Here is a 26640-nt window from a genome sequence, read left to right as displayed (position 1 = left end):
GAGAAAAGGGGGAAACAGAACCTGCATTTTAGAACCCCAGGGCAAGGTTCCCACGGGAGCAACAGCAAATTAGAGAAACTCTTTCTTCCATGGGTTTTACTGAAGCTGACCTGGAAGACCAACGTAGTTCTTTTTAGAATATTTATTTATTTATTTATTTATTTATTTATTTATTTATTTATTTATTTATGTGTGTTTATGGGTGCTCACATGCCACAGAGAGTATTTGGGTCCCAAACTGAGCCCTTCAGGCTTAGTAGCAGGTGCCCGCACCTGCTGAGCCATCTCACCAGCCCATGGACGGCCAAAGTAAAGCAAGTATTATCTGGGATGTGATAAACCGTTATCGGTGGAGTTGTTTTGAGCTTGAGGGGGTTGTTTTTGTTTTTGATATGGAGTCATATTGTGTACCCCTAGCCGACAGGAGCTTGTGTTAATCCTATCAGTCAAGAATAAAACCACTTGCACAATTTAAAGCCACATTTAAAGAAAACTTTAATTAGATACTAGACAGGTTGATGGACTCTCTGGCCTGGTCCATCTCTGGGTTCCCAGAAACGGGCCCTAGTCACGCTTTTCAGAAAAGGCAAAACCCACAGTTCACTGCCATGTCCCGTCAGGTCCCATCAGCAGCAAGCATACATCCTGATGTATTTTCTGCCCGTGCACCTCCAGCCCACATGTGAGCAAGCACATCCATGCAGATGGATCAAACAAACAGAGGGCAAATATTATTCTTAGTTGCAAACAGAACTCTTAACCTGAAAGGTACAGTTTTCCTGCTTTGGTTTCACACACGCTCTGCAAGCGCATGTAGGTTCCCAAGGAGGCCAGAAGAGGGCGTCTGATCCCCTGGAGTTTGTGTTCCGGTCAGTTACGCACTACCTGGCACAGGTACTGAGAACCAAATTCAGTTCTTCTGGGAGAGCTCTTAACCGCTGAGCCATCTTTCTAGCCCTTAATAATTCTTGTTAGACGTGTTTCTACAGGCCTGATGCCCGGCGAAGGCTCGAATTTCCCACACAGTAATTGCATAGCAATCAACCAGTATGTGTGTCAATAATACCAATAAGAAGATTAGGGTAGCTCAGTGTAGTGTTGGCTAGCATGTTGAACCTCTGGGTTGAACTGCTGGGTCCCCAGCACCAATATAGAAATAAATAAATACAGACAGAGAGCAAGAACATTGGTCACTTTTAGCAATCTTTGACTTATGTCTTTCAGAATGAAACACTTTTGAAAGAGTAATAACGCACTATCATGCCACTCCCTCCATCAGTGAGAAAGGGAGTCAGGCTCAAAGTCAAATGCTATAAGTCGCTTACGGTAGAACTTCCTTTGGTTCTGAACATAGGCCGGTCAACCTTGCACACTAATATCCGCATTACTCCGCCCCTGATTTCCCGAAACCACGCCCCCTCCACTAGTCTCCCCCTCCCCCCCTTCCACTTGACCCCGCCTATAAATGGTTGTATCCGCTCAGGACCCGCCTTTCTTTAACCCCGCCCACCAGCGGAATGGGCCGCCATAGGCCTTGTCCTACCTGGCCCCGCCCATGCTCTGGTCGCGTCAGGCTCCGCTCATCCCTCGCGGAGCGGCCGGCCGGCCGGCGTGTGGACTGCGCAGGTGCACACCGCGAGCGCTGCCTCTCATCCCACGCAGATCTCGGGGCGTGAGGGTAGGACGGAGGCCGCAGGTTTGGCTTCGGGTAGAACCCAGGGCCACGTGAACGGACCGGGGTCTCCAGAGACCTCGCGAGAGGGGCGAGGCCCCCCCCCCCCCCGCGCGACGGCCGTTGCGAGCCTTGGTGGCCGCGAGCCGGGCCTGTGCTGGACTGAGCCCACGGGTGCTTCCTGCGCCTTCCTCGGGGGCCGAGGCCGCGCTCGCGCGCGCGCGCTGCGAAGACGAGCCGCAACCCCACGCAGTGAGTCCTAAGGCGAGCCCGCTGGACCCTGCAGCGCCCTAGGCCACGCCCGGCCTGGGAAGATGGAGGGGGACCGGCGGTCCGGCCCACCCGCCCAGAGCCTGCTCCCCGATGGCCACTTGGTCCTGTGGACGCTGTGCTCCGTGCTGCTGCCGGTATTCATCACCTTCTGGTGTAGCCTACAGCGGTCGCGCCGGCAGCTGCACCGCAGGGACATCTTCCGCAAGAGCAAGCACGGCTGGCGTGACACCGACCTGTTCAGCCACCCCACCTACTGCTGCGTGTGCGCGCAGCACATCCTGCAGGGAGCCTTCTGCGACTGCTGCGGGCTCCGCGTGGACGAGGGCTGCCTCAAGAAGGCGGACAAGCGCTTCCCGTGCAAGGAGATCATGCTCAAGAACGACCACAGGGCCACGGATGCCATGCCCCACCACTGGATCCGCGGCAATGTGCCCCTGTGCACTTACTGTGTAGTCTGCAGGCAGCAGTGTGGCAGCCAGCCTAAACTCTGCGATTACAGGTATGGGACGGCCCTGTGGGAGGCAGGATTGCAAAACAGTGAGTCGTGAGACCTAAATTCATCTCAACTCAGCAAATGATTTAAGCCACTCACTCAAAGGCATCCCAGGCTTTCATGGTGGTTCTCATTTGAGGTTGTTTTTTGTTTTTTGTTTTTTGTTTTTCCTTTCTGAGACAGGGTCTCTTGTGTAGCCCAGGCTGCCTCAAACTCACTGGAGAGCAGAGGATGACCTTGAACTTCTGATTCTTCTGCCTTCACCTCCCCAGAGCTGAGATTACACCCCAGAACCACCAGAACCAGTTCATGAGGTGCTGGGGATCCAACCCAAAGGCCGTGAACACGTTATTCAAGCCCTCTGCCGCCTACTGAACTCCACAACCACCACCCCCTACTTTTTCACCCCTGCTAGGCGTCTTAAGTGCTGCCTGCCTCGTGGCTACTCTATAGCACCCCATTTTATATAAGGAAAAATGAAGGGCACACAAAGTATGTCAGTCACAAAACCGATGGGTACTTAGTCTGGAACAGTGAAAACAAGGGTCACCCCAAAGCTGTGCTCTTCCATTTCTTTTGCTAACACAAGGTGTTGGGGTCATAGTGACGTATTTGACACTATGGATAGGAAAGGAGTATTTCTTATGTTTTCCCTCTGTTTGTTTATAGGAGGGAGGTGCGTTTGCAATGGAGTTGTACGCGTGGTGGCAAGGGGTGGGGGGGTGGGGGGGGGTCTAAGACAGAACTTTATGGCCTGAGCTCCCTTCTGCTGCATGAGTCCCGTGGTTCTAACCCATCATTCTGTTGGGCCATCTCACCAGCCCTGAAAGGAATATTTCTGTTGTCATATCTTTCAGGACTAATGTCGCAGATGAGTCAGTCACCTTAGCTAAACTTAAGGATATTTTCGTGAGCCGGGGGGTGGTGGTGCATGCATTTAATCCCAGCACTCAGGAGGCAGAGGCAAGCGGATCGATGTGAGTTCAAAGCTAGCCTGGTCTACAAAGCGAGTCCAAGACAGCCAAGGCTACACAGAGAAACCCTGTCTCAAAAAACAAAAACAAACAAACAAAAAGAATATTTTCATGGCCTCAATATACACATCCCACAATGCAAAATTCATTATTCAGTGTGTATTTTGAAGCCACACAACGAGTTTTGCGTTGTGGAATGCTGTCTGAAATGGGCTTCTGTGTTCTGGGGGGTGGGGGGGCCGGTGTTACAGATCATCTATTCTCACTTGTTTCACACTTGAGAAAATTAAAGATAAAATAGCACTAGTTCCTAAAATTTCTAACACCTAGTTTTGTCAGAGGCTTGTCAGAGGTTTTATTTCTGGCAAATAGAAACTCCCACACACACTTTGAAGAGCTGAACAGAAAGGTGGTACTAGCGCTGAAGCTAGTGGGGCGGGCATTGTTGGCATCTGTATGTGAGTGCAGATCCCCACAGAGGCCACAAGAGGGCGTCAGCCTGCCCTGGAGCTGACGTTGTAGGTGGTTGTGAGCTCCCCATCATGGGTGTTGGGAATCAGAGGGTCCTCTGGGAGAACAGTAGTACATACTCTTAAGTATTGATCAATCTCTCCATCTTACTATGTGTGCACTTATCGTCCCTGCTGGGACACACTGAGAGCAAAAGAGAACACTATTAATAATGATGCCAGATGCTGGGCTTGGTGCACGCCTTTAATCCCAGCACTCAGGAGGCAGAGGCAGGCGGATCTGGGAGAGTGCAAGGCCAGCCTGGTCTACATAGTGAGTTCCAGGACAGCCATAGTGAGACCTTGTCTTAAAAGACAAAACAAACAAAAAATAATTTCTTGTATTTGGGCCTGGAGAGGTGGCTCAGCAGTTGTACTGGTTACTCTTCCAGAGGACCCAGGTTCAATTCAAAGCACCCACATGGGAAGGGTCAGAAATTTGCAGTTACTCTTGGCTACAGAACTCAAGGCCAGACTGGGATACAAGAGACTAACTATAAATAAACAAACAAACAAACTGATGCATTTTTTAAATAACTGACAATAAAAGAGATTTCTGGGTAAATGAAAGTGTATGCAGTTACCAAAACCTAATGACAGGGCCATCAAGATGGCTCAGTGGGTAGACTGCTGCCACCAAGTTTTACCACCTGAGTTGAGCCTGTCCTAGGCCCACATGGTGGAAGGACAGAGTCCAGAAGTTTTCCTCTGACCTCCACAGATGTGCTGTGGAATGCCCCTCTAACACATTGCGATTCATTAGAGGATAGGTAAGTAGGTAGATAAAAGTGAGTCCAGGACAGCCAGGGCTACACAGAGATACCCTGTCTCCAAAAACAAAACAACGTAGTAAAGAAATTCATGAATATATTGTAGTTTTAAGAAACTTAAGTAACATACACAAAAATAACAGGATTAGAAGTTCATGCCCTTTCCACCTGAGTCTTTTCTTCCCAGAAGAAATTATTATGAACACTTCGTGAGCATCCCTTGCCGGTTATGTCCAGTAACAATGTACTGCTCTTAGGCTGTGATTCTCTTTTATGAGGCCACAATCGTGTAAGCCTGTGCCAGGAGGCTAAGCCAAGGCTCTGCCCTTGGTTTTGGTTTTTGTTGGTTTGGTTTGGTTTTTGGTTTGCTTGTTTGTTTGTTTTGGGGGGGTCTTTTACTATTTTATGTGTACTGGGGTTCCGCCTACATGTGTGTCTGTGTGCCACGTGCATGCCTGGGGTGCCCACAGGTCAGAGGAGGGTGTCAGATTCCCCTAGAAGTAGAGCTGTAGGTGCTTTTTGAGCCACCTCATGGTTGCTGAGAGCCCAGCCAGGTTCTCTGCAAGAGTAACAAATGCTCTCAACTGCTGAGCCATCTCCCTAGCCCCTGCCCTTGTTTTTCAACACTATAGGGGGTTTGTTGTTTTATTTTGCCAGATGTGTGTGTGTTTGTGTATGTGTGTGTGTTTCTTTTTCATTTTTGTTTTGTTTCAAGATCAGCACTTTCCTAAAGCCAGGCAGTGGTGGCCCACGCCTTTAATCCCGGCACTTGGAAGGCAGAGGCCGCAGGATGTCTGTGAGTTCAAAGCCAGCCTAGTCTACACAGTGAGTCCGGGACAGCCAGGGCTCTGTTACACAGAGAAACCCTGTCTCAAACAAACAAAAACAGCGCTTTCTGAGTGGGAAACTGTGACTCCTCAAACGTGTCCCCTGTGCTTGTCTCCGTGGTGGGAACAGTTTACATGCCAAATCTGATTGGCTGTGCAGGTGTGAAGCCAAGGAGTCAAGGACATCAGAGTCTCATAGTCTTGCTCGGCTTAAAAATCAGTGGTGAGAGTTGACCCTCTTCCCCACAAATAAATGTGATACTATGGGGGGAATATACGATACTAATCTAGAATGAGCTAGGCTATGGTGTAGGTGGGTAGGAAATAGAATATTTGAATTATTTGAATAGCATGAACAGGTCCTGGGTTGCATTCCAGCACCGAATTTTTTTTTTCCCAAGCCAGGTTTGGCCATCTATAATCCCAGCACTCTGGAGCCTGAGTCATTAGGATTAGGAGCTCAAGACCAGAGGACCAAATAGCAGGATCTTCTCTCAAAAACAATGATATTATATGCACTGGTGCAATCAAATAGTAATTAGCTGTAGGCCACCAGTAGATGGAATATTTACATCAACTGTGTAACCATCTGTTACAGTTTCTGAAGTTAAAGGCCAGGGTTTATAAATGTCGTGAGCTATGTTATACTGTCCTTTACACGTTATACAGGTATCTGGTTTTAGCCATCAATAGAACTCTTGAGGAAACAGCAGTAATTACTTGACACATCTCAACATCCAAAACACCTTTAAAATAGAAGGCCACGAGTTAACATCCAGCAGGAAAGTGTTCATTCCCTCCTTTTAAAAGTAGTTAATTCTGTCCTTCTCTGATGGCCTGCGTTTGCTCAGTCAGATGTGTCTTACTGTGAGTGGATTAAATAGCTTAGCAGATTAATAATAGAAAGCCTGAGTCTCGCCAGCACTATTCCCTGCCTATTGTTGACACCGGCACCCAGTACAGAGGCAAATCTGAATGCACACGTCCTGTCTTTGTTTCAGAAGCAGACATGGAGCTATTTATCAGCTCCTAAAAGAAATGGGATGTTTTGCTTTCCACATACAAGTTGAAAGGTTTCCAGACCAGACCTGAGGAACCACAGATGTCATAAACAGGTTTCAGCTAAAGCACACACACTACTAATGTGTACAGCTGTTCTAGATTGACCTTGTGTGCAGGGAGTGGGGGTAGAGGGCATGGTGTACCTTCAGGTGTCGCCACGGTACAATATTGCAGCAAGAAGTTCCTTTTTTTTTGTTTTTGTTTTTGTTTTTGTTTTTTTTGTTTTTTTTTGTTTTTCGAGACAGGGTTTCTCTGTGGAGCCTTGGCCATCCTGGACTCACTTTGTAGATCAGGCTGGCCTCAAACTCACAGCGATCCGCCTGCCTCTGCCTCCCGAGTGCTGGGATTAAAGGCGTGCGCCACCATGCCCGGCGCTATTATTTTTAAAATTATCATAAGTAGTACATTTTTGTCAAACTCATTACACTTATTTGTGTGGGGATGCGCTATTTTAACTTCCCACAGAATGTGGGTTTTGGATTAGGAACACTGGTTTAAAATTAATTGACAGCGGTGTCTTCTTTCCTCAGGTGCATTTGGTGCCAGAAAACAGTCCATGATGAATGCATGAAAAGTAGCTTAAAGAATGAAAAGTGTGATTTTGGAGAATTCAGAAATCTCATCATCCCGCCGGGTTATTTAACTTCCATTAACCAGATGCGTAAAGACAAAAAAACAGATTATGAAGCGGTAATTAGTTATTTTTTATAAATTTATTCACTTAAAGATGGCAAGTAAAATGTTTCCTTAATTCTGTGTATCTGAGAAAGTGGGAATTAAGTAAATAAGAGGTTAAGGGTTATAAAGGTAAGTCACAAAACTCTGCCCAATGCCCAGTATGATGGCACACAACTTTAATAGCATCACTTGGGAGGTAAAAGGCAGCAGGATCAAAAAATTAAGGCCAGCATAGTCTATATAGCAAGTTCTAGAATGTTTCGCAAAGTCTGGTCTTAAAAACTAAGAACCAAGCCAGGCCGTGGTGGTACACACCTTTAATCCCAGCACTTTGGAGACAGAGGCAGATGGATCTCTGAGTTCAAGGCCAGCATGAACTTCAGAGTGAGTTAGTTCCAGGACAGCCAGGGCTACACAGAGAAACCAAACCCCTCCCCCCCAAAAAAATTTTAGCTGGGCAGCGGTGGCACACGCCTTTAATCCCAGCACTCGGAAGGCAGAGGCAGGCGGATCACTATGAGTTCGAGGCCAGCCTGGTCTACAAAGTTAGTCCAGGACAGCCAAGGCTACACAGAGAAACCCTGTCTCAAAAAACAAAACAAAACAAAGCAAACCTAAGAACCAGGGGCTGGAGAGATGGCTCAGCGGTTAAGAGCATTGGCTGCTCTTCCAGGGGACCAGGATTCAACTCCCAGTGCTCACGTAAGGAGTTAGATCCAGCCATAAGTCCAGTATGAAGGGATGTAGTGCCCCTTTGGGATGCTAGGCATTGCTTCGTTTGTTTTGGTTTTTTGAGACAGCGTTTCACTGTGTAGCCTCAGCTGTCCTACTCACTCTGTAGACCAGGCTGGCCTTGAACTCACAGGGATCCAAGTGCTGGGATTAAAGGTGTGTGCCACCATGCCCGGCTTAGGCATTGCTTTCATATGGTACACAGGCATAAATGCAGCCAAAACACCCATACATATAAAGTAATAAGAGATCCTTTAATCACAGTCCTCAGGAGGCAGACAGATCTCTGTGAGACCCTGTCTCAAAAAGAACAAAGGAAAAGACTAGGAGTCACAAACAGCCAAGCCTTCCAGAAAAGGAAAACAAAGAGATCACAGAAAATCTAAGTCCAGTCTGTCAGTGGCTAAAAGAGATAATAGAGAATACTAGGGAGGCAGAAGCAAGTGCGTCTCCCAGTTAGGGGGCCAGCCTAGTCTACAGAGCTAGTTCCAGGATATAAAAGTAACTTTTATTCACCAGAAGTAATTGTTGTCTCAGAAGCTTACTGCCTCCATTTGCTAACATAAGCCTAGTCCTGGAAGCTTCTAGCCTCTGTACAGTCTAATCTAGGCCTAGAATGTTTTCAGCCTCTGAGACTTATTACTGAGTAAGCTCACCCTTTCTAGTTCTTTCTGAACTCTAGCTGGCTGGTTCAGCTCAGCTATTCTGGCTCAAACTCAGTCTTCCAGCTGACTGATTCACACTGGCTTCTCTGAGCTTCTGACTGAACTGCCCTGCTTGGCCTTATACTAACTTTGGCAGGATGTTCTAATCTTCTGGCTCCATTCTGTCTTCACTTATGTGTAACTTGTTCTCTCTCTCTCTCTCTCTGCAACCTGTCTCATACAACTGTCCTGGTCAGACTGCCTTCTCTCTGTCCCTCTGAAGTCGCCTCTCTTTCTTGTGTTGTTCTCCTGAAAGTTGGGCGTATCCTATTTATTCTGTCAAATCTTCCTCTGATTTGTCACTTTGTCTGCCTCTCAATTAAACGTCACTTTTAAACATCACTTTCAAACATTAGTGCTTCCTTCTACAAACTAACTTTACCTTCATTGTTTGGGATTAAAGGTATGTGCTAATGGCACGTCTGCATTCCAGATCTAGAAGGTCTTTGGATGTGATCAGAGGACCCTGTTGCTAGATTAAACATCCTCTACACCAGACATCCAGGGGCCGGGAGGACAGCCTACCTCATGCTGCTAATCTGCTGATAACAGTTCAGTAGAGGGGAAGAAATGCTATCTGTTTGTCTATCCACTGGGGAGCCCACCCGGCTCTGATGGTTAGGTTCAAATTCAGGATCACACAGGTACCCCTGATTAAGGTCTATGGGACACTAAACAAAACCAAAATTAGTAAATAGAGGGAAGAGGTTTGTATATGGCTGGGGATGGGGTGATTTTAAGGATGGAAAGGAAGTGGGAGGGAGAACCAGATACTCATACACATGTATGAAAGAATAAAATGATACCATAGGCCTATGGAGGACAAGGGACACAGGACACTTCTGTGGGAGGAAGGACCAGATATGCCATACACATGTATGAAAGAGTAAAATGATACAATAGGGCCTATGGGCGGCAGGGCACAGGACACTTCTGGCTCAAGCATTTCTGATAAGGTATACTCAACCTACGTAATGTTTTAAGTATTTGAACACAACAATTGTGTGGTAAATTATGTGATGACTTTGATTGCTTTATTAATGAGTTCCTTTAATTTTTTTCCATGAGTGTGTGTGTGTATGTATGCACTCACACATGAGTATCACACACAAAAAAATGAAACTGAAAATAAAATATTTTTAAGTGCTTATCACATTTACTTATTTCATGGAGGGTATACATGTGCCATTGCGCATGAGATGAGGTCAGAGGTTAACTTGTGGGAGTTGGTCCTTTATACCAGGTAGGCTCCAGGGAGTGAACTGAGGTATTAGGCTTGGTGATAAGTATTTTTACCTGCTAAGCTGTCTCACCAGCCTCTAAGTATTAGTCGGAATTCATCTAGGACATGCCTGGATGTTCATATTTAAAGGACCTCTAGCTGTCTTCTGAGAGGCAGTTGTGAGCTACTTGAAGCGGGTTCTGGGGACAACACTGCAAGAGCCCTATGAAAATACTGTTTAAAGGATGCTAAAGGGGCTGGAGAGAGGGCTCAGCAGTAAAGAGCACAGGCTCTTCAGAGGGCCCAGGTTTAATTCTCAGCACCCACATGGCAGCTCACAACTGTCTGTAACTCCAGTCCCAGGAGATCTGATGCCCTCTGGTTTCTGAGGACACTGCATACTCATGATGCATGTACATGTAGACAAAACAGTCATGCACACAAAAATAAATTTTAAATATATTAAAGATTGATAAAATTTAGCAGGTGGTAGTGGCGTACACCTTTAATCCCATCACTTGGGAGGCAGAGGCAGGTGGGCTTCTGAGTTTGAGGCCAGCCTGGTCTACAGAGTAAGTTCTAGGACAACCAAGGATACACAGAGAAACCCTGTCTCAAAAAAGGGGGAGAAGGTGATTAAATTTGATTTCTTTAAAAGGGTAATGTGAAAAGAGTGCAGTGGCGACTGAGGAAGTGAGTACTTGACGTGTAAGCATGAGGACTTGTTCTCAGCATCTGTGTCAAAGGCTGAGCATGGCAGCATCTATGTATAGTCCTGCCAGCAAAGGGCAGAGCTCCTGGGGCTCAAGGCTAGCCAGCCTAGCGTAACTGACAAGCCCATGACCCATCAGAAGACCCTAGCTCAGTAAAAAAGGTAGCCTCTTGTTGCTGGAACACCTTTCATCCCAGCACTTGGGGGGCGAGGACAGGTTGATCTCTGTGAGTTCCAGGCCAGCCAAGGCAATGCAGTGAGACTCTCAAAAGACCAATTACAGAACCATCGTTACTAAAGAAAGCTTTATGTCTCAGACACTAATCCTGTTTGTTTGTTTGTTTGTTTGTTTGTTTGTTTCATGTTCCTTTTCAGCTAGCTTCTAAGTTTGGAAAGCAATGGACCCCATTAATAATCCTGGCCAACTCTCGGAGTGGAACCAACATGGGAGAAGGACTGTTGGGAGAGTTTAGGATCCTATTGAATCCAGTCCAGGTAACTAAAGAGAAAAACCGTCCTTTCTGCATTGCCTGCCTTGGTCTTAGCTTTTATTTCCATAAAATGTAATGATTATAGATGCTTTAAATCACTACCTAGTCATAGGAAAGAATATAACAGACTCAAGCCCTTCAAATGTAAAGTAAAACAAAAACTATACTATCTATCAATTCTGTTTCAAGGGATATCAAGCCTTAGGTCACACAGGGATGGGTGCAAATGTTTGATGGCAGCATTTTCCATAATTGCCTCAAAGTGGAACAGCTTGACTGTGCATGGCCTGCTCAGTGGATAAGTAAACTGTGGACTCATAGAGTACTCATGGAGCCACCAGGCCAGGCTCAGAGAGAAATTTTTGATAAGTAAATTATACCTTGAATTTTTTAAATGGGTCAGGCATGCCATTAAAATAGAATATGCAGCCAGGCGTGATGGCTCATGCTTTTAATCCCAGCACTCAGGAGGCAGAGGTAGGCGGATCACTGAGTTCGAGGCCTACCTGATCTACAAAGCAAGTCCAGGACAGCCAAGATAACATAGAGAAACCCTGTCTCGAAAAACAAAAAACAACAACAAAAAAAAGAATGTGCCTGTCTAGGTGTAGTGATGTAACACCATAGTCCCAGTACACAGGAGGCAGAGACAGGTGTATCTCTGAGTTCAAGGCCAGCCTGGACTACACAGTAAGATCCTCTCTTAAAAGCACATTTTAAAAAATAAGATTATATGTATATGCTAGATAACAATCTACTTTGTAGCTGTCAGAAATGTAATTGCTTTTTTTCCTTCCAGTTTATGCGTTTTACATCTTTAGTACTGGATCAGTAACCCAATGATAAAGCAATTGTCTAGCACTGAGAGCCCAGATTTAGTCCTAACAGTAAGATGCATAAATTTGCATTTCCTCAATGATGTAAATATTTTTTGCTATTGCAATATAACTTTGTAATTATAAAACTGGCAACCAAAGTCATTTAAAAGATATGCGGTGATTTATCGAGTTTCCTACTGTTGGAAGTTGAGACTGCCCCTGCACTTGGATTACTATAAACTGTCCCACAGAAGCCACCAGTACAGACAGCATTAGTCTCCTAAGTATTTTCCTGTGTCAGTAAATACTTACAGATATTCAGAGTCCTTACACTTTAGGTCACTGTGTATTTGTCAAAATTATTTTCTAGAAATTTGCACTAGTGTTGTTTTGTTCTGTTTTTAAGTCGTGAAATACGGAACACTAGCTAAAGATAAGCTTAGCACACTTTAGTTTGATGTGAATAAAAAGGAGTCAAAATGGAGTTGTAGTCTTAGTTTGAATTGTCTTTCAGCATCTGCAGAGTCACAGGCCGCTGACTTGACTCCCAGGCCTCAGTGTCCTGGGCGGTAGAATCAGGCCGGTTCCTCCTGCGTAGGTCAGTGTACAGGGTGAGCCACAGTGAACAGGAGGTCTGGGCTTGTCTCTGAGGCACTGTAAAAGGAAAATACATAATAGCCAGTACTGCTGCTCAGCTACACCTCTGTTCTTCTAGAGTTCAGTCATCGGCAGGCAAAGGGCAGTGTTAGGCAAAATAATTTTTTCTTGCCCTTTCACTTTTAGGTGTTTGATGTAACTAAAACGCCTCCGATCAAAGCCCTGCAGCTCTGCACGCTTCTTCCTTACCACTCAGTTCGAGTCCTTGTTTGTGGAGGGGACGGGACTGTGGGCTGGGTCCTCGATGCAGTTGATGAGATGAAGATTAAGGTACCCAGCTTTTGCACCTACTGCATGGGGCTAATGGTTTGGCTCCGTAGTAGAGCGCCTGCTTAGCATATGTGGCTTCAGTCCCTAGCACTCCCCCCACCCCCAAAGAATAAAATTAGCAGGTGACTATTAGAAGATGAAGCCAGTCAGGCGTGGTAGTGCATGCTTTTAATCCCAGCACTTGGGAGGCAGAAGCAGGCAGATCGATGTGAGTTTGAGGCCAGCCTGGTCTACACAGTGAGTTCCAGGACAGCCAAGCTTACACAGAGAAACCCTGTCTCGAAAAACCAAAAAAAAAAAAAAAAAAAAAAAAGATGAAGCAAATTTGGGTAGTTAGGAATAAGACACTGATTAGTGGTTAAGACAACCTACAGTTGTTATGTTTGTGTCTTTGTTGCTTTAGTCTTTACATTTCACAAAATATCATTATGCTCCAGATAATCTAAAGGAAAAAATCTGCAGTACATCTTCTGTATTCTAGGGACAAGAAAAATACATTCCACAGGTGGCGGTCTTACCTCTGGGAACAGGCAATGATCTGTCCAATACCCTGGGTTGGGGAACAGGCTATGCTGGAGAAATCCCGGTTGAACAGGTCTTGAGAAATGTAATGGAAGCAGATGGAATCAAACTGGACAGGTAAGCTAGGCTGTGCTAGCAAGTCTGTCATTTGAGCTTGGGGATATTTTTCATATATATGAAGATGTGTGTAGCTATAGAATTTAATGAAGTTGCCCAGGCATGATGACTCATACCTGTAATCCCAGCCCTTGGGAGACTGAGGCAGGAGAGAATTGGGATGAGTCTGAGGCCAGCCTGGGCCATAGAATTGAGATCTTGTCTCAAGAAACCAAAACCAAGTTAAATGTAATTTAAATTAAAAGAACTGAGCTGGGCATGGTGGTGCACACATTTAATCCCAGCACTCAGGAGGCAGAGGCAGGCAGATTGCTGTGAGTTCGAGGCCAGCTTGGTCTACAAAGCAAGTCCAGGACAGCCAAGGCTATACAGAGAAACCCTGTCTCAAAAAAAAATAACCAAAAAAAAAAAAAAAAAAAAAAAAGAACTATATTTGTTGTGCTTATGACAGGTGCTGGTATCTTAGTCGTGGTATTATAAATGGTTCAGTTATAAATTATGCCAAAATTTGAACACTTACTTGGGTGTAAATATGTTCTCAGATGCTTTAAAATAGCATTTGTTAAAATAGAAATTTTCGTCTGCCAGGCTATCTAGAATACAGGTTTTTTTGGTAAAAAGTACTTTCTTCTTTTTTTTTTTAAACTTCTGTTTTTTAGATGGAAAGTGCAAGTAACAAATAAAGGATACTACAATTTAAGAAAACCCAAGGTATGTTTCTAGGGCTTCAGCCGTAAGCACTTCAGCAAAGGCACACGGTGTCTGCAGTACATGACTCCAGGCTGGGGGGGCACGGGGGTGGGGGGTTGGGGGGAGCACACATGGACGGAGAGGCCTGTTATCTGAAGGGAGCTGGGTCCAGAGCGGAAGAACACCCAAATGCTGCTTCCTCACTAACCCCTGCTGGGTTTGGTTTCATTTTCCCCCCACTGGCTTGTGTTTTGGGAAGTGCTAGATTATTACCCTCCCACTGAGCCACATCTCCAGGCCCCAAGCTGGACTATAAATGTGCTATAGAAGAAAATATTGCTCAAGGACACTTAGTCCTGGCCTGGCAGATCAGGTTAATTTGGGTCAGCAAAGAAACGCAGGGTTTCCCACACAGAGGTAAGCATGTCAGCAAATAGCAAATAATACAGAGATAATAGAGAATATTTGAGCCAGGACCAGTGGTGCACGCCTGTAATCCCATGGAGCTCTGTGAGTTTACTGAGAATCAAAGTCAGGATCTCACACATGCTGCCCACGTACCCTGCCACTGAGCTACCTACAGTCCCAATCAGTATTTTAAGAAAGATCCTGAAGACAGTGTGACCATAGTTCAGAGACCCAAGGAGAGCCTTGAGGACAACAGGATCCCAGAAGCCTGCATATAGAATCGAGCCATTCCAGATGGGAAGTTCTGAGGTAGGATGTGCAAGCGAGATAGAAAGTAGGAGTGGCTCTGGAATTCTCAGCCTGTGGCTTCAGCAGGCAATGTGTGACAGTAAATACAGAGCACAGACTGGGACTGACCTGTGTGTGGCACAGCTGGTAGAGTCACCCTCCTTCCTCTCTCCAGGAGTTCACAATGAACAACTACTTCTCTATTGGACCCGATGCCCTCATGGCTCTCAATTTTCACGCTCACCGTGAGAAGGCGCCATCTCTATTCTCCAGCAGAATCCTTAACAAGGTGTGTGGGATAAAATAACATTTCCTGCTTATCACCGAAGGTACAGTAAAAACCAACACTTCAATTATATTTAGCACTCTTAGATTCAGATCACTGATTTATGGAGGCATGTGTTCTACTGTGTATTGGATTTCTAATTAAGATATGTAAATATATTTTGTTAACAATAACAAGAGCTTAAAAACTAGAAGTGGAGTGCCGGGCGTGGGCGTGGTGGTGCACGCCTTTAACTCAGGCAGATCACTGAGTTCGAGGCCAGCCTGGTCTACAAAGTGAGTCCAGGACAGCCAATGCTACACAGAGAAACCCTGTCTCAGGAAAAACAAACAAACAAACAAAAAAAAAACTAGAAGTGGAGATGTTTTACTTAGATGGAAGGTAATTGGCACATGTTGAAGTTTATCTTAAATAGCAGAAAGAAATTCTAGGGAAAATAAAATTTGTTGCCTTAGGAGGCCTCACAAGGCAGATGAAGTGAGGAAAGGGCCATTTGTTACCCATGGCTCACGACACCATCACCACTCCAGTTCCGAGCATAGCGGACTCCTTTGTTGGAGATATTGTTTCAGTTTTTGTTTGTTTGTATGTTTGCTGGGTTTTTTGTTTGGTTTGTTGTTGTTATTAGTTTTTGTTTTGTTTTGTCTTGAGACAAGAGTCCCGGATGCCGCCCTGACATTTGCTAAGTAGACTAGGCTGGCCTGTAACTTTCAGGGACCCATCTGCTGCCGCTGCTGCTGCTGTGCTTCACCATGCCTGGCTCTGTTTAGGGTTTGTTTGATTGTTGTGGCTTTTGGCTGTGAAAAATAAGTGCAAATTAGTTGTGTCCCTATTTCTATTTTACAAATCATTGAAATTTCATAGTAGGTTGCAGAGGGTGGGGAATGTCTTTGTGACTTTTATGGACAGCTGAGTGATGAGCTTCTGGGAGCACGAAGGCAGGTCAGCTCAGCATGACTCAGTAGCCAGTGGTGGCTCAGACTTCAGGTGTCTTGCCCCCTAGTGGTCTTTTAGTCGTATTTAAACACAGCACAATTTGGTGAAAGCTTTTCTGTGATACTTAACTCAATTTGTCAAAGCAGACAAATAAGTAAGCCAAATGCAGATCAGCTGTTACTCCATCCAAACTCCTTGTAAAATCCTAAAGATAGGTTCTGTGGGTTGACTGAGGAAAACAAGCTTACCATAAGGGTCTTGGGGAGGATCTGGTGCTGAAAAATCTTCAGCCACACAGATAGTGCAAAGGTCACCAGGCCAGAAAGTTCCAGGCTTCTGGGCAGAAGGAACAATCCTGTGTGCAAATCTGAGTGGAAAGACCTCTGTGCCCCCTACAGCTCCTTTTTTTATTTTTTTAAAGACAAAATTGTGGCTGTAATCCAGAGGCTACGGTCGAATGCCCTGTCTGCATGTCTTGTCTTGCTATTATTGATAAGCACAACATTGTGAGCAGAGGACCAGGGAAAGGGGAAGGCATCTTAACCATGATGCTTATTCCAAGGTCACTTGAGAGATGTTTGTTTATCATCAATCCATCATTGATAGTATGAGAGAAATCTGACACATTAAAGCAACACTTGGCAGGAAATTGTTGGCAACCAAGATTATGCTTGATCAACAAAAAAAAAATCTCTAGTAGCTCTATTTTGTAAAACTGTGGTTCTCAATTTGCCCACCTCTTGATTGGCCTCTGCTAATATGTTTGCTGTCACTAATCACACAGGCCATTTTTTAAATCTCTCTTTGAATCCCAGTAATCAGTCTTGGAACTGGTAACTTTAAAAAGCCATTGTAAAGCCGGGCGTGGTAGTGCACGCCTTTAATCCCAGCACTCGGGAGGCAGAGGCAGGCGGATCGCTGTGAGTTCGAGGCCAGCCTGGTCTACAAAGTGAGTCCAGGACAGCCAAGGCCACACAGAAAAACCCTGTTTCGAGAAGAAAAAAAAAAGCCATTGTAGCAGCAACCATTACAGGATCCAATAGATGCAAAGAATTACCACACAATATTCAGGGAGAACACTCTTTCACAGACACTGGTTCCCTTTTATTAATAATGTTATTAAGAGAACATGGGGCTGGAGAGGTGGCTTAGTGGTTAAGGGCACTGGATGCTCTTGCAGAGGACCGCTCTTGCAGAGGACCAGGGTTTGATTCGCAACACCCATGTGACAACCCACTTCCCTCTCTAACTCCAGTTCCAGAGAATTAGGTGTCCTCTTTGATTTCTACAGGTACCAAGCACACATGTGGTGCACAGACGTACATTCAGGCAAAACACCCATACACGTAAAATAAAAACAAATCTTTTTTAAAATAATGTTAACTAAGTCAGTGAAGAGTTGGCAACTTCAGTGTTTTTATCAACCCTTCTATACTCAAAAGTGTCTATACAACATTTGCTAGATGTATATGTATTTTCCTTAAGTCACCTGGAGTACGAGGAGAAGGTAGGATCTTCTTTGTCCAACATAGTCTTATAACATGTGCCTTTGGACTAATGAGAAGGAAATGCTATTTAATCACAGACCATCCCAGCCATATTCCACATCGCCTCTGTGAGACAGACTATTTAAACCACAGTGATGGGTTTTACTGTCACATGCTAAAGAGGAGGAGTCTGTATCTGTAACAGAATGGGACACCAGAGGCAGAAGAACTACTATCAATTCAAGGCCACTCTGAACTACATAGCAGGACCCTATCAGAGAAAAAAAAGAGGGTTCAGGAATTGTGCTCGGTTGGTAGAGTTCTTGTGTGGTATGCGTGTAGCCCTGGGTCAATCCCCAGCTCCCCATAAAACCAAGAGTGGTGACATAGAGGCAGGAGGAGTAGGAATTGAAACTAAGTATCAAATTCTAGGCCACACTGGGCGACAGGGACCCTATCTCCAGAAAGAAGGGGAAGGCTAGCACTTCATGGGTCACAGTTCACCTGGAATTCTGCAGCCACGGATGCAGAGTAGAAGGAAATGCTGAAGCCAGGCACAGTGGCGCACGCCTGTAATCCCAGCTCTTGGGAGGCAGAGGCAGGTGGATCTCTGTGAGTTTGAGGCCAGCCTGGTCTACACAGTGAGTTCCAGGACAGCCAAGGCTACACAGAGAAACTCTGTCTTGGGGGGGAAAAAAAAGAGGAGGAGGAGGAAGAAGAAAAAAGAAATGCTAGGTGTTAAAAGAATGTGAAAGTGCTAGAGGCGCCTTGTTCTTCTGTCCCTTAAAGTGTCTTCTTGATGCTTTGATGCCATACTTACAATGTCTTCTTTTTTCCTTCTTCTTTTTTTTTTTTTTTTTTTTTAGTCTTTCAAGACAGGGTCTCTCTGTGTAGCCTTGGCTGTCCTGGACTCACTTTGTAGACCAGGCTGGCCTTGAACTCACATCAATCTGCCTAGCTCTGCCTCCAGAGTGCTGGGATTAAAAGCGTGTGTCACCACGCCCAGCCCAATTTCTTTTTTCTTTTGGTTTTTATGCGGTCCTGGAACTCACTCCATAGACCAGGCTGACCTCAAACTCAAAGATCCGCCTGCCTCTGCCTCCCAAGTGTTGGTATTAAAGGCGTGTGCCACCACACTGGGCCTTGTCTTCTTAATGTTTTAATGCCATTATTACAGTGTCTTCTTAATGTTTTAATGTCATATTTTTGTCTATTTTTCATAGGCTGTTTATTTATTCTATGGAACTAAAGATTGTTTAGTGCAAGAGTGTAAAGACTTGAATAAAAAAATTGAGGTAAGATACTAATGTCTTTTCTAAAGTTGGGCATTGTCTAGATTCTGAAGTTCTTTATCAAAAGCTAAATTTTTTGGAAACATACTTTGTTCATGAATGTGGAATGTTTGTATGCCAGGCACTTGGCTGTGTTCTTTGTGTGTGTGTGTGTGTGTGTGTGTGTGTGTGTGTGTGTGTGTGTGTGTGTGTGTTTGTTTTATGTATATAAGTGTGTTTGGCCTGTATATATGTAAGAGCACCACTTGCGTGCCTGGTGCCCTTAGTGGTCCAAAAAGGGTACCAGATCCCCTGGAACTAGAGTTCAGGACAGTTGTCCAAGCTGCCTCGTGTGTACTTGGGAACTGAACTTGGGTCCTCTATAGGAGTACCAGGTGCCCTGAACCAGTGAGCCATCTCTCCAGCCTCTGCTTAACTAGGTTCCTTTATATTCATCATTCCTCTAAATTATCACTACAGCTCTGTATGGCAAGCATTACTGTATTCCAAGAGATGGCCAAACTGTTTGAAATTTAGTAATTTTCCTAAGTTACATAGTTCTTAGCCATAGGAACTAGTAGTCACAACTTGAACCCAGGTTTGTTCCCAGAATCTGTTTAATTGGTAAGCTGACTGATATCAAATTTAAAGTTCTTAACACAGTGCTGACTCATCTGAATGCTCAGGAAAATTTAAAAGATGAATTCATGTTTTTTAGCAGTCATGTGTATCTTGCTTGCTTCTAGAAAGATTCCATAATGGTCAATAAGGACAGAAACATTAATTAGAGAAGCCCAAAAGTATTGAAAAATACGAAGGGGAGAAATGATAACGACCTTGGGGCAAGAGTGGACAACACAAGCATCAGGAAGCAGCCTGGTCCCCTAGCCCCATCCAGCAAGCCTGTGGCTGAGAGCCTCTGCAGGCGCTGGGCAGGGAAGGAGCTGCAAGGGTCCCATGACGGTGGTGCTGAGTGTGGTGCTGGGCATCAGATGCTTGTAAGAGAGCTTCAGTGCCGATCATGGCTTGCAGGGAAGAAGAGGGCAAGAGGCAAGGCTAAAGACGTGCAGACAGATGTTGAAGAAAGTGGGTTATTAATATTTACCATTAACCATGTAATTATTACAGTGGTTATTTTCTAACCTGCTACCATATCAATAAAAGACACAGACACCTCTTAGATTTTGAATGTGCCTTAAGCTCTGGGCCTCAGCAGAAACTACCCCCGCAAGCTATCATTTACCTCCCAGGCCACGTCCCATGCCTCTTGCTCCACCTCCTGACCTAGGGTTAACTTTATTAAATCCTGTGTACACAAAGCTCTTGGATTAAAGGTGTGTGGAGGGCTCAACCACGCCAAACAAAAGACAGGTTTTTACAGTTCACAATCTCAGGGATCACACTGAGATCAAATATCCTGCAACATCTGATTTCCTACTAACTGGCTGTGGGGAACACAGTGTAGATAGCGCCAGGCTCCTGGTCTGGAATGTAAGGCCCCATGCTACTTTCTCCTAAGATGGGTGATGAGAACGGGTTGCAGAGGAGCTTTTTTCTTTTCTTTCCTTTTTCTTTTCTTTTCTTTTTTTTTTTTTTTTTTTTTTTTTTTGAGACAGGGTTTCTCTGTAGCCTTGGCTGTCCTGGACTTGCTTTGTAGACCAGGCTGGCCTCAAACTCACAACAGTCCACCTTCCTCTGCCTCCCAAGTACTGGGATTAAAGGCATGCCCCACCACGCTCAGCTTCATACGGAGCATTTTTATTTATTCTTATTTTACATGTATATGAGTGTCTGGGAAGGGTTGCACACACATGCAGGGCGTGGTGGTGTATGCATTTAATCCCAGCACTCAGGGAGACAAAGACAGATGGATCTCTGTGAGTTTGAGGACAGCCTGATATCCAAAGAGAGTTCCAGGACAACTAGGGATACACAGAAAACTCTGACTCAAAAAACCAAAGGAGACAGAGACAGAGAGGACGTTGTTGATAACTTGATTAAAAACCATTCTGCTTAGGGTGGAGGGGATAGTTGGTGATGGGCTTATAGTGCAAATGAAGGCCTTCCATCCCCAGAACCCAAGATTTAAAAAAAAGTAAAAGTAATAAGTGCCAGGCAGTGACACTCTCAAAACCGAGGTTAAGAACACTGACTGCTCTTCCAAAGGTCCTGAGTTAAATTCCCAGCAACCACATGGCAGCTCACGACCATCTATAATGTGATCTGGTGCCCTCTTCTGGCATGTAAGTGTTCATACAGGCAGAACACTGTATACATAATAAATAAATAAATCTTTAAAAAAAACAACATGCATGTAGCAGTTATCTTCAAAATCATGAAAGAATTCACACAGGAATCTAAGAAATGAGGTATAGACTTGCCAACCTCATTCGTTTTCCACACTCAGTCCTCTCCCTGGTGCTTGAGTCAGATTAGTATCACCACTCCATCATTAAAGTATTGTCTCCTTTTCAAATTGTAGACATATTGTCATCCAGAAATACAGGGACAATTTAAATAATAAAATCTATGTGTAAATGAAAAAAAAAAAAGGTATGTAGCCCCTGGGAACCACCTCCAGACACCAGGAATAAACTAAATAAGACAGAAGTCCATTGTTTGAAGAGAAAGGCCAGGCTGCCTTGAGTTGAGGTTGGAAGTTGTCTTCCCCTCAGGCGTGTCTCACATCTAGGAATATGCTTAATAAGTTTGAGTTCCGTGGATGGGTGTGGAAATAGGGTGCCCTGTAGTAACTAACTACTTACGTTTCTTTAAAGCTAGAACTGGATGGTGAACGAGTTGAACTGCCCAGCTTGGAAGGCATCATCGTTCTGAACATTGGCTACTGGGGCGGCGGCTGTAGACTGTGGGAAGGCATGGGGGATGAGACTTACCCTCTAGCCAGGTATGCACCCTTGCAGTGGAGCTGGTTGGGCAGTTTGGGGGCGGGGAGTGTCTCACTGTGTAAACCTGGTTAATCCAACTCTGCCCTCCCCTCCTGCTGCAGCCTCCCTGGGACTAGATTATAGTTCTGAGCTACCACAGCTACAGTCTGGGTTCATCGCTTTCCCTTAGAGCGCTCGGGTTTGGGTTGTTTTGGTTTTTGTTTTGTTTCAAGACAGCGTCTTACTGTGTAGCTCTGGTGTTCTGAAACTTACTATATAGATCAGGCTGGCCTTGAACTCACAGCCTCTGCCTCCCAAATGGAGTTAAAGGTATGCACTACTGTACCCAGCCTTCTATTTTTGTTTTTGAGGATTTGGGGGGTACGGGGAGGCGGTTATTGGTTTGCTTGCTTTGGGAGGAGTTGGTTTTTTGTTTTGGGGTTTTTGTTTTGTTTTTTCTTTTCAATAATTTATTTATTTTTATTTTATGTGCATCAGTGTTTTGCCTTCATGTATGTCTTTGTGAAGGTGTCAGATCTTGGAGTTACAGACAGTTGTGATGTCTGCCATGTGGGTGTTGGGAATTGAACCTGGGTCCTTTGGAAGAGCAGTCGGGCTCTTAACCACTGAGCCATCTCTCCAGCCCCCTTGTTTTGTTTTTTCAAGACAGTGTTTCTCAGTTGTAGCCTTGGCTGTCCTGGACTCACTTTGTAAATCCACCTGCCTCTGCCTCCTGAGTGCTGGAATTATTAGTGTGAGCCACCACACCCAGCAGTTTGTTTGTTTTCCCCCTCCCCACCCCACAGGGTTTCTCTGTGTAGCCTTAACTGTCCTGGATTCACTTTGTAGATAAGGCTGACTGGCCTGGAACTCATCCACCTGCCTCTGCTTCCCAAGTGCTGGGAATAAAGGCATGTGTCGCCATGCCTGGCTCTTGTTTGCTTTTTAAACTTTCATTTTTCCCTCAGGTTTTTACTTCTGTATTATTGTTATAATGACAGTAAAAATCCCAAATATTCAAGTTTATTAATAAACACTCAGGAGCCAGATGCTGGGGTGAAAGCCTACTAGCTCAGTGAGGCGGAGAAAGTACCCAGCTGACCTTCCTACTCAGCCAACATCCCAGAAGGAAAACAAAAAAGCCCAAAGCCTAAAGCTTGCCAGCTCAGCCCAGGAGGAAAAGCCAAAAAACTAAAAGCCAAAGAGTTTGCTCACTCTTTGCTTATCCATGCTGTCTTAAAGGGCTTTGAACTCAAAGGGCCTCCTACTCTATAATCTCTGTCAGCTGGTGTCTTGCTCCACCTCCTGACCCATGGTTAGCTATATTAATCCTGTGTACACAAAGCTCTTGGGTTAAAGGTGTGTCCTAGGGCTGTCTGAGCCACACCGTAGTCACCTGTTTATAGTAAACACAGAGTTCTTGGATTAAAGGTGTGTGTTAAGGCTCAACGACAGCAAAGAAAGAGGGTTTTACAGTTCACAATCTTGGTAGTTCACAATGGGATCAAATATCCTGCAACACTGTATATGTTAGTAATAAGTTAGAGTAGGGTATGGTGGCGCAGCATTCCTTTAATCAAATAAATAAATAAATACGGTGATGGCCTGCTTGATTTAAAAGAGTATGTGTTTTTCCATGGATAATTTGATTTTACTGCATTCTGTAATCCACATTTTCCTTTTCCAATGTTAGACATGATGACGGCTTACTGGAAGTCGTTGGAGTGTACGGGTCTTTCCACTGTGCGCAGATCCAGGTGAAGCTGGCAAACCCTTTTCGAATAGGACAAGCACATACAGTGCGGGTAGGTGGCATAGCTCTGTAACCAGCTACTTTTTTGTTGGTTTTTCGAGACAGGGTTTTTCTGTGTAGCCTTAGTATAACCAGCTATTTTCAAGCATTAATATGGAGAAAGCAATGTGGACCCTAAGCTTTATAGCCTATAGCAGGGCTTGCAGGAAGCTAGCCAGTTAAAGAAATAAAATGCTCACTGGAAAAGAATACCTAAACAATCTATTAAAAAGGTATATTCAGATTAATTTTTTTTAATGTCAAAGGTTAAGGACCCACAAAAGAGAGTGGTGGTTAGGAACACCTTCCTGTAGTGTCTAGAACTGATGTCTTTCTAACTATTTCCTGACTTCAGCTGATTCTGAAGTGCTCCATGATGCCGATGCAAGTGGATGGGGAGCCATGGGCCCAAGGACCCTGCACCGTCACCATAACGCACAAGACACACGCGCTGATGCTGTACTTCTCTGGAGAGCAGACGGACGATGATGTTTCAAGTGCTTCTGATCAAGAGGACTTAAAGGAAGCTGAGTAGAAGGATGGAATGAAGCAGCATCTGCCAAACCAGGAGACACATGGCCGTCCACAGGAAGTACTGTTGGCACTCTGCTCTTCATTTCATTCCTAGTATAATGTATGTGAGCTCTGTAAACAGCATTTCCACAGCTAGACTTCAGTACCACAAGCACATACTCTTTTGTCACCGAGACACTGATCATTTCTCACTAACTCTGAGAAAACACAGCAAGTTCACAAGGATGGAACGCTCCTCCTGGCTGGATGTGTTAAGACTGGCGCTCACTCTGCACTGTGTACTCACTGTCTGCATGGACAAGATGTGGATGAAAAGATCATTCCCTTAGTTTTTTATATCGTAACAACATAACATGTTAAAAATTAACTTGCTTTTTGGACTGCTGTGGTTAACACTGGGCTTCCGCCTGCAGAAGCGGTTTCCTGGTTTCTAGGAGCACCTGAGGAGAAAAGTGAAAGAGAAGCAGTACTTCCAATTTTCACAGTAGAATCTTTTGTATCTATTTTATTCCTTCAGGTATTTAATGACCATATTGAGCTGAAATGCAAAAATTTTTAATTGTTTTTGTTTGGGCAATACTAGGTATTGAAACTAGGTCCTCTGGAAGTCTAAACAAATGCTCTGTCATTGAACTATATATATATATATATACACACACATATGTATATATATGTATATGTGTATGTGTATATATATATATATATATATATATGGCTGGATGGGTCTAAAGTAAGATATAGAGAACTTTGGATTGGAAGCTCTACAATTTCCATCTTCTCTTTAGACTAAAAGATAGTGTTGACAGTGAGACAAAATACACATAGTGAAGCTTCTGGGTCAAATTAATTACTTTAAAAAAAAAAATCCAGGCTGACTGCCTTCAAGTTGAGTGGTCTTGTGTTGTGAATCACTGCAGGACTCTTGACAGCGTCACCCTCAGAGAGGGAAGCTCTGCTAAGATGTTTATATTTATTTCAAAGTGAGAAAGATATATATTTTTAATTTAATTTATTTACCTTGTGGCATGATGCTCGTGTTTAGCGTTTACACTGTATTGTACAGCTTTATTTAGTGAAGTGCTCACATAAGTCTGCTGGTCACAGTCACATAGAACTCTCTCTTGGTTCCCATGACATATATCCTCACCTATGCTCACTCCTCAGACTGTAAAGAGGAGGGCACATAATGAAGAACTTGGGGTTTCAAAGCTTTGTCTCATTGCACCTCCAGTCTCCGTTGCCAAGTGCTTATTGAAGGCAGTTCCCCGGCTCTCCATTAGGGGGTGCTCTTCTGCTGTTGTCAGTGGCCTGCCTCTGCACTCAGCTGCACCAGTGGGCAGCTAACTGGGTGTATTTCTGACAAATGGCATGTTTGCACTTGCTGGTCTTGCATAAACTAATTGCTGAAAGACTAGAATCTATTCCCAAAACCACCATTTATTTCCCTTTTAATGGTTTATTTTGAATCTTCAGTCAGTGAACTGCTATAAACTTCAATTTGAGTCATCTCAGGCCTAGACCATGTTCTTGAAAGGACAACTTATAATATATATTACTGAGTGCATTGTCTAAAGTAATTTGACACTGCTAAATTAACCTCTTCCACCTGTTCCTGGGTGATACCAAATTCTACCATGGAAAGATGATCCATAGGTTTGTTAGTTATGCATGCGCCTCAACTCTGGACAACTGCAGCTGAGGGCCTGGGGGAGTTGTGAAGTGATCCAACCTCAGACTGTCATACAGTCACTCTCTGAGGCTGTTGAGTTGACTTGGCTGTAGGTTATACCTGTAATTCACAATACTCATTTGTGGTGGAAACAGACTGTCGATTCTGGGCTGTCAACCAAAATAGTTAGGTAACTATTATAGAGACACACCAGGCAGAAGCGGGCTGGTGTCTCCTTCCTATGACGCGCCGGGGTGTTTTCTGATACGCATTCACTCATATTCCATTCTGTAACTTTCACAATACACAACACCGCATCAGAAAGCATACCAGCACTTTGTTTTACCACATACAGCTCACTCATATTCCATTCTGTAACTTTCACAATACACAACACCGCATTAGAAAGCATACCAGCACTTTGTTTTACCACATACAGCTCACCTTTTTAGGCACCAGTTTACCCAGCATTCCAGATAAATGGATAGGCACGTGCCTTGTTTGAATACAGTTTATAGGTCTTGGTGTTTGCGAGTTACGTTAGGCGGTGACAGCTTACCACCAGGGCTGTGTACTTTACATACATACTGATTCACCGTGAGATCACTCTGTTCTGTTTAAACTCATAGCAACAAATCTTACACATTCTCAGGAAAAACTGCAAACCATCTCTTTATCTGTTTTCACCTCTCTTGTCTTTTTCTGCCCTAATACATTCCTCACACCACGTGACTTAGTGGCTTTAATTCCGAGTACCCGGCAGCTCCTCTCGGCCCTTAGAGAGTTTTCAGTACTTTGGTTTTTTTGTTTTTTTTTTAATAGAGTCAGGGGTTTCTGTCTCAGAGTAGAAGTTGTCCAGTAGGAAGGGAACTAAGTTTAAGTGTTTTAGAT

At 44.5% G+C, this 26640-nt stretch overlaps 1 protein-coding gene across 1 annotated transcript; it reads left to right on the top strand.

Moving 5' to 3' along the window:
• The first annotated feature begins 1658 nt into the window (after positions 1-1658).
• On the top strand, positions 1659-26103 carry DGKE (diacylglycerol kinase epsilon). Its single transcript, XM_084748732.1, has 11 exons — positions 1659-2444; positions 7111-7270; positions 11004-11123; positions 12721-12864; positions 13346-13503; positions 14163-14214; positions 15065-15178; positions 18822-18893; positions 21647-21774; positions 23448-23559; positions 23902-26103. Exons 1-11 carry the CDS (start codon positions 1987-1989, stop codon positions 24079-24081), a joined length of 1698 nt encoding a protein of 565 aa, XP_084604858.1. The 5' UTR covers positions 1659-1986; the 3' UTR covers positions 24082-26103.
• Positions 26104-26640: the final 537 nt, after the last annotated feature.

Source organism: Acomys minous (assembly GCF_964271855.1).
Source record: "Acomys minous genome assembly, chromosome: 12".
Lineage (NCBI taxonomy): Eukaryota > Metazoa > Chordata > Mammalia > Rodentia > Muridae > Acomys > Acomys minous.
This window is presented reverse-complemented; position numbering and strand designations above follow the sequence as displayed.

Coding starts and splice junctions, on each gene's coding strand:
- DGKE (XM_084748732.1), top strand. CDS start 1,987: ATGGAGGGGGACCGGCGGTCCGGCCCACCCGCCCAGAGCCTGCTCCCC. Junction 13,504..14,162: donor GATGGAATCAAACTGGACAG/GTAAGCTAGGCT, acceptor TCTGTTTTTTAG/ATGGAAAGTGCAAGTAACAA. Junction 23,560..23,901: donor GACAAGCACATACAGTGCGG/GTAGGTGGCATA, acceptor TCCTGACTTCAG/CTGATTCTGAAGTGCTCCAT.